Source organism: Benincasa hispida, chromosome 5, assembly GCF_027475165.1.
Source record: "Benincasa hispida cultivar pf3 chromosome 5, pf3_genome.v1.1, whole genome shotgun sequence".
NCBI classification, from domain to species: Eukaryota; Viridiplantae; Streptophyta; class Magnoliopsida; order Cucurbitales; family Cucurbitaceae; genus Benincasa; species Benincasa hispida.
Genome location: NC_143482.1, coordinates 12,706,279 through 12,715,295, shown reverse-complemented (window position 1 = coordinate 12,715,295; position 9,017 = coordinate 12,706,279). Strand labels below are relative to the sequence as shown.

General features: G+C 36.0%; 1 protein-coding gene across 1 annotated transcript; it reads right to left on the bottom strand.

Moving 5' to 3' along the window:
* Window positions 1–6,915: 6,915 nt before the first annotated feature.
* LOC150035910 (uncharacterized) lies at window positions 6,916–7,263 on the bottom strand. Its single transcript, XM_090313508.1, has one exon. The coding sequence runs from the start codon at window positions 7,261–7,263 to the stop codon at window positions 6,916–6,918; it is 348 nt and encodes a 115-aa protein (XP_090169634.1).
* Window positions 7,264–9,017: the final 1,754 nt, after the last annotated feature.

Genomic DNA, 9,017 nt, shown 5'->3' with positions numbered 1-9,017 from the left:
AGTATTCACTCTTAACGGAGGGGTAGTAGTATGGCGAAGCACCAAGCAAGGGTGCATCACTGACTCCACCATGGAGGCTGAGTATGTAGCGTCTTGTGAAGCTACTAAGGAAGTCATTTGGCTCAAGAAATTCTTGACTGATTTGGAAGTTATTCCAAACGTGTCAAAGCCCATCACACTTTATTGTGATAATAGTGGTGTTGTGGCTAATTTCTAAGAGCCTAGGAGTCACAAGCATAATAAGCATATAGAGCGGAAGTATCATCTCATCCGAGAGATTGTGCATCAAGGGGACGTGATTGTCACGCAGATAGCTTCAGAGCACAATGTTGCTAATCCGTTTACAAAGACTCTCACGACTACGATGTTTGAGAGTCACCTCCAATAGGCCACGTCTGGACTAGGGCAAGTGGTAGATTTGTACTGGGTGTGTGTTATGCCCTAGTTTATTAGTTGTGTACTTTGTATTTTGATTATATTGTGCAACCCACTAGCTTTAGGTCAAGTGGGAGATTGTTAAAATTGATGCTCTAAATCTCGTAGGGTCCTATAGTTTGTAAACATTATTGAACAAACTCATTGTGTTTTTAATAAAATATATGATATTTTATTCATTGTCTATAAAATATATGATATTTTAGTTGCATTAACCACAAACCAATAAATTAACATCCAAGATTATCTTTCTAACTTAAAATGTATGTAGAGACATACGGGTGGATCATGTTTAAGTGAAAACCTAAATGGTCTGTGGTAGATGGATAAGGCTAGGTACCTTATTCTGGTGACACTACGAGTATGGCTCGTTTTGTAGGTGTTACAATTATTGTAAAGTGCTACAAATGATCTATCCTGATCATTCATGTATAGACATGTGAGCAGGGATATTCTATACAAAGGAGTTTGTATAAGACCATACCACGAAATGTTTAGTCTCATTATCTAATGTCGTTCATAATAGAGACTTACCTTTCACCAAGATGACCATAGGTAACATGAACTGAATCCTGAGTGAGTTGTGAACTCCTACTTATGAGGGCGGTCCTTTGATTTGTATGGGTGAAAGTGCCCAGATCGCCGACTCAAAAAGCCTACTATTTTAGAGATTCGTCTAATTGGGGAGCTGAGAACACAGCGACACAAGATGGAATTCACTCCTTCCCCGAGGCAGGGGTAAGTAGATAAATTGCTCCCTTAAGGGTTGATTCCAGGTCTTGAACAATGTGACACCACACCCTTTTTTTGGCCCGAGAGAGGTTTAATCATAGTTGAACTATGATCTATTGTTCATTAGAGGGATCAGTGGTACTTAAGGAGTTAGATGTAACTACAGAGGAAAAATGTTAATTTGGCCTAGCTGTACTTACAGGCAATTTGTGAAGGGTAATTGTACTGTTGATTGGTTATATCCAATGGACACATAATATATCTATAATGCGAAGAGTGCAGTTGTCAGTCTTTAGTGGAGTGCCCAACAGTTAACGAATCGTGAATAATTTAATTGAAGAGTTTAATTAATTATTCATGTACCGTCGGAGCTTCAAGCTACAGGTCCATGAGGTCCCCTTGGTAGCTCAATAGGATTAATAGAGAATCAGTTTTTGGATTAATTTGAATTGTTCAAATTAATAGAGCGATTTAATTATACATGATATAATTATGTTGTTTCAATTATATGTGATGTAATTGTTATAATGTATTTGATACATTATAGCTTAATAAGAGAAAATAAATATTTGAATGAGATTCATACAGTTTCTATTAATTGGATTCATAATTGTTAAATTTGATATAAATATGATTTATATTAAATGCCATATAAAAGATAAAAGAAACTATAGCTTATATTGTATGTGATGCAATATTAAAACTATAGGTTATATGTTATATTTGATATAACATATAATTGAATATATATATAATATGATAAGTTAGTTATCATATTTATATTTATATTATTATTATTTTAATAATAAGAAAGGGAGTTACAACTCCCTTCCCCTTTTTTTCTCTCCACCCACGTAAGTGATTGGTGGTTATTTTTGAGTTTCTTCCCCTTTTTCTCTCCACCCACAAAAGGGGTATACTGAATCATATATATTTTTGGCAAGTAGAAAAGAAAAAGTTTCTTCTTCTTGGCTGGTTGGTCGATTTTGACAGAGAAAAAATAGCATAAGAGTTATGTGTGTTTTTTAGTTTTTGAGAAAATTCTCAATCCTTCCTCTCCACAAAATTCCCTCAAATCCAAAATACCCAGAGCCCACCACTCTTGGGTTCTCACCTTGAGAATAGCCAAGAGACCTTCGTGGTTGTGTTCGTTCATGTTCAAGTTGAAGAAAGTCTTCAAGGAGTTCGTGAACTGTTCAAGGGAAATCGTGAAGAAAGGTCTTCAAAGGTGAGGATTCTAAAACCCTTATATTAGCATGCTGTAATTTATAAATGAATGCATATCTTGTTTCTTGTTTACTATAAAATTTATATTCAATAAAAAGGGTATTTGGTCAATCCGCTTCTGCTCAAGGTTCTCTTCTCATAAATTTCCTTCAAGCTACCTCTCATTTTGTTATAGGATTCTTCCTATTCGTAGGTCATGTATGGCATACAGGAAGGGCTAGTGCAGCTACTGCATAATTTGAAAAAGGAATTGATCGTGATTTTGAACTTGTTCTATTCATGACTCCTCTTAACTGAGACAGGCGATCTAATGCTTGAAGTCAAAATCAATTTGATTCCACCATACATAACAGGTTTGACGGATCGGGTTATATCTTAAAAGTATTCCTTGTTCCTTTCTTCATTTCTATCTAATCTTTTTTTTCCTTTTTGTTTTGGCTTGGCTATCACATCTAGTCAAGTCATTCCTTTTTATGATACTGAGCTAGGTAAAACCAATAAAATAGGTTAACAAATCTATTCGCTGAGCAAAAAAAGAGAGAGGGATTTGAACCCTCCACAATTATTTGTTTCGAACTATACCAGTTTTCAAGATCGGAGCTACCAACGACTCGAACATCTCTTTGAAAGATAATTTCTATTCGATTTATATTTTATCCCATCGAATAGAACATTGATATATAAGTTGCTACCCTATAGACAAATATCAAGCGTGAATCTATAAGTCTATCCATATGTATATAGATATATATGATTCAGTATACCCCTTTTTATGAAGTAAAAAAAAGATTACCCTCAATCCCATGCGCACTAAAGTACTAAAAAAGTAAGAAGTAATATAGAATCAATGGATTTATGGTAAAATCCCTCCCTAATACATTTTTCTCAAAATTTTGGTCGGCTAGTAAAGGGATCAAATGGTATATTTTGTTGGTAGATTGGAGGATTAGAAACATGACTACTTCACTTCATCAATCTTATTGAGTGTGCCCGTTGTATTTACTTCTCCTGATGTTTGGTCGGGTAACAAAAATGTTGTATTTTCCAATACATCATTATGGATTGCATTAGTCTTTCTAGTGGCTATCCTTAATTCTCTTATCTCTTAAACCTCTTCGTTCTTGATACAAAAATGAAATGACCCTCCCCTAATTCTTTCGAATTGTAAGACACAATAAAATGCAATATAAGTCCTAAAAATAAAAATTTCAAGTAAAGAAAAAAATTAGAGGGAGGGGTCTCTTGCTTGTATGGTCAAAATTTAATATATCTCACATAATTCACATAAAAAAATATATATCTTTAAGTATATAACAATACTTAGATATTGGTAATAGAGAAACTATATATTATAAAATAGATAATTATCTTAATTTAGTTATAAAGATTACTTCCAAATATAAGAAAAAGAAATAGTACAATGTAAAATATCCTTTATATAAAGTATTATATATATATATATATATATAATTGGTTAAATCTATATATAAATTATATAAAAATAGCCTAGTATACTCTAACTTAGTATTAATAGTCTAGGCTATCTAGGATCACCTAATTGATACACAAAACCTAAGGATTGGAAATGCATTAGGATAGAATTGGTCATTCTTGCTTAATGTCTTAATCAATCCAAGAACGTAATGCAATTAACTAAGTAAATTAACTTTGTAACAAGCTTAGTTAATTTAGGAACTAATGACATGCTGATCTCATTAGTGAGTTTTGATAACTGGCAGAAATGCCAGTTATTATAAGCCTTTTATTTAGAATCATGAGGGCTAATAAGTAGAAAATGTGGTGATAATACTTAGTATTTGCGAAAAATTGAGTTTTGCGTCGATTAGCACCTAAATCCTCATTTACCCCAATATTATGCATTACTCCATGCCAAAATGTCTATTTTTGTAGCTATCGCAGGAATCAAACGCATGCATTTGAAATAAACAATCATAGACAAACGCATGCGTTTGAAATAAACAATCATAGACAAACGCATGCGTTTGAAATAAACAATCATAGACAAACGCATGCGCTGAAGCCAGGCGATCGCAAAGACAAATGTATGCGCTAAAATTTGGATCGTATGCGTCCATTGCATGGAAGTTGCGGTGATCGAATACGTCCATCGCATGGCAGTTGCAGTGATCGAATGCGTCCATTGCACGAAAGTTGCGGTGATCAAGCGGATGCGGTGATCATTTGGGAATTGCGGCCACGGAGTGACAACCATAATAGAAAGACGATCACAAGATGGGTAGAACGCGTTGATGCTTCAGCTGAGTCAAGCTCGGATGCATACCTTGAGAGTATCAACGAGATAAGACGATGTGACTTTGCCCATACGACAACAAAAGCATCAGTGAGCCATAACGCAATCATGATAGCTGTCGGTGTTTAAACTCTATAAATAGCCTTTGGACCTTCATTTCAAGACATCTGAACTTCTGCCTCAAGGCAGAGGTTTGCGATCACAAATAAGAGCTTAAGCAAGATTTTCAGTGAGAATTCTTCACCTCCACAAACCAGATCAAGTGATGACCGGAGCTTTTTCCGGAGATAGAGCTCGAGAGAGACATCTCCACCATTCATCCATGGCACCACCGGCAGCCTTGACGCAGAGTCCTTCATTTCTCTTCTAACCTCTGTATTGTATTACATTTTAACTTAAGATATTAAGAAAATTTGAAATCAATGCATCTCTTGATTCCTTCAATGCCATCTTCTTCATCATCTTTATCTCAATCATTACTTATCTTCAGCGTTTATTTATCAAAAGCGATCGCATACTTAATCATGTAGCCTAGAGATAGGATGCATGTAGCAATCCACCGAGAGGTATGCGTTGTGCAAGTATAGTGAGTTAATCCCTTTTGCTTGGTGAAAAGCTATAGAAATGCTTGTCTATAGGTTGTTACATTGTTTATCTATATGTTAAATAGCCGCGTCTAACTGCCTAAGAAGGTAAGAGATGGAACGCATTAAACCAAAATATGCATTGTTCCTAGAGATAGGCACAATCTTTTGCTCGACGCAACCATGCACTAAAGAGATATAGTCATGCGGCTGACCACCGAGAGGTGTACGATGAATTAGTGCAATGAGCTAGGATTACTCGGGCGATTTAAGAAAATAAACATCACTATGCGTTAATGGTTGTTGTGTATCTTTCTATTCTCATCGCAAGTCATCTATTGCTCAATCTGTTTAGATAGGAGTAGAAGTAGTGTGTAAATCCATTAAACTTCTTCTTTTTATTTTTTTCTTTTCATCGCCTCAAACGCATTGCTTCACAAGCATTATTGAGTGACAAGTCCCTGTGTTCGACCTCGGATTACCCGAGAAACTTGTGTTTGCGTTATACTTGGCGCAAGCGTAAGAAAACTTGTGATAGGAACGCATGGTCATTGCACACTAGATTAACGCTTTTCATTACGATGCATGACCTCCGACGCATGGGCATAAATTCATCGCTTAATCCATGTCTAACGCATGATTGCATGTACAACCCCATCCGTCCCTTAATTTTTCAAACCAACAAGTTTGTATGGGTTGTTCCTACATTCAATTAGGCTCAAGAAATAGTTAATTCAAGCATATCTTCTTAATTAATCGATGATTAGATTCATAGAAAATCCTATGATCTCTAAACCAACGAAGATAATCTTGTGTACGATCTCTCTCTTTCTCAATCTATCTTACATTTCTGCACTTTAATTTTCACGTTTAGTTTTCTTGCCAATCAAAACCAAAACCCTCGTTTTTATCGCTTTCACGGTCAAATTTAGCTTAAGAGAAGAATAAATCCTGGCTTCCTAGTGGTTTGACCTCGTACTTGCCGCTTATGCTACTTGTTAGTATAAGAAGTAGGTTTTGGTGATTTATAAATATTTTCTTTTTCAGTGTGGAGTCGACTTAATGACATCAATTTTCGGATTCGATCATGCAAATACGCCACCTAGTAACAGTTCTGGATGGGATTAACTCATTGTTGCCATTGACTACTATAGTTGTGCCACATTTCTTTGGCACGCATTGAACTGGGCTTACCCAACTGCTATAAAAAATAGGGTAGATCACCCCTGCGTCGAGCCACTTATTTCACCACTTCTTTCATTATGGGGTTGGGCCTACGTTGGGTCTCAATGCATCCAATCTTCCCTTCCTCCAATGTAATTTTATGTACATAGAAAGATGAGTTGATTCCTTAGATATCAACCAGTATCCATCCGATTGTGCATGTATGCTTTCTAAATATTTGTAATAGAAGCTGCTTGTTAGAATGAGAAAAGTACCTGAAATTGTGACAGGTAAAGTGTTATTGCTTCCAAGAAAATCATATTTCAAGTGATCTGGAAAAGGTTTGAATTCAAGCATTGGCAGCTCCTCAAGAGATGTGAGTGTTGGTTTTTTTTATTGTTCACACAAACTTAGAGGCTCGAACCTCTTTGTGTTTTCGCTCAACCCATGGATCTCATAGACTTGGTCCACTTCTTGTTCCTCTTCCTCGGGTAGTTGAATTCAATCAATGGGTTGACAAGGCTCTACGTCGTCTGGGAACTTTAATACGTTTAACACATTGAATTTTTCTTCTTGGTTATCCACATGCATCGTGAGTTCCCCCTTGTTCACATCAATCAAGATTTTTCCAGCGGCTAGAAACGAACGCCCAAGAATGATTGGAACATCCCTATCAGCTTCATAATCTAAGATAATAAAATCTGCCAAAAATATGAATTTGTCAACCTTCACGAGAACATCTTCAATCTTTCCTTCTAGATAAGTGATTGATCTATCAGCCAGTTGAAGCGTTGCTGTGGTAGGTCTAGCTTCACCAATCCCAAGTTTCTTAAAGATTGAGAAGGGCATGAGATTGGTACTGGCTCCTAAATCACACAACGCGTGTCCATATCTATTCCACCTATCAAATAAAGGATAGTGAAACTACCTAGATCTCTCTATTTTTTAGGAATTTTACCGTTGATTAATGCGTTGCATTCCTATGTAATGTTATGGCTCCAAGCTCACTAATCTTTCTTTTCTTCGTCAAAACATCATTAAAAAAGATTTACATAACTAGGCATTTGTTCCAATGCTTCAATGAAAGGGATTTTGATATGTAATTGTTTAAGAACCTCAAATAAGCGCTTAAACTGCTTCTCATCATTCTTTTTCTATAGGCGTCAAGGAAATGGTGCATTCAGATACACCTCATGAAGGAACTCTTATCAAAGAGGACCTATGAGCAGAAGCAAGATCGTTCCAAATTCATTGTGACAGAAATACCGCATTCATAAACATACAACAAGTTATGCATCTACTAACAAATTATGACATGCTTTTAGTAATAAATAACAAAGGAACAAGAGACTCAACTTTGAAGAACTTTTCTTCTTTGTATCTCCCGCTCTCGCCAAAACCAGCAACTTTCGTTGTTGTTATGCACGCCAAGCCAATCGTCTACCAAATCTTGTTGTCGCTCACCACCGAACAGTCTTCTACACAAACACGCAGTAAGGAAGACACCACCACTCAATAACCTCGGTAATCTCAGAGTGAGAATCTAGTAGGTGTGGGCTCTGTTGGATTTGGTAGAGAGGAGGAGGAAACTACGATCATATTCAACGACCAAGCAAGTGAGAGGGATTTGGAGTCTATCGTATAGACGGGTGCTTGATCATTTTAGAAACTGGTGCAAGATCATTTAATAAATCGGGTCTGATCGTTTAGATAATCGTTTAGGTAATATCACTCTCGCGCGTGATCACTTAGTAAAAGCTACACGGTCGTTTAGGAAAACTTAAACTATCATGTAGGCTCTCTTAACTATACGATGGGTAGTGTGCAAATCTGTGTTGCGATAAAACCGATCTCTTTGCAAAATGAAAACTATTTTCATTTTATCCTTCAGTTATGAAAACTGAATGTAACTTCCCACATTCACATACGGTTATGGAGAAAACCACCAACAATTATCTCATAATTATTTAATTATAAATAAATATAATCACATTATATTTATAACCTATAGTTTTAATATCACATCATATGCAACATATAAACCATATTCATTTTCCCCTCCTTTAGATATAAATCATATTTATATCCTTCTCCTCTAATTAATGTATCTCATACGTTATGTCAACTATATCATATATAATTGACCAGATTAATCATATCATATATAATCAAACCCCCTCTTGTTAATTTGAACACTTCAAACTGACCCAAAAACTTATTCTCAACTTGAATCCATTGAGCTACCAAGGGGACCTTATGGACATGTGGCTTGAAGCTCCAACGGTACGTGAATAGCTGACTAAACTCTTTAGCCACGAGATCCACCATCCGTTAACTACCAGTATTCATTGCTATCGTGATTCGAGCAGGGAGTGTATTGTATAAAATAATTTGGAAAAATAAGTGCCAAGTATAAATGGTGCGTTGATGTAATGATGCGTTTAAGTAGTTGAAACACTTTGATGCGTTAGAGATATGCAATTAGAACGAACGACACTCCTATTAATGACGTTCAAGTTTTCCTAAATCAGACCCAAGTATAAATCTAGGTTCCTGGCAAGTCCAAGGTCAAACTCAGGGATTTAGTTAAACAAACATAGACC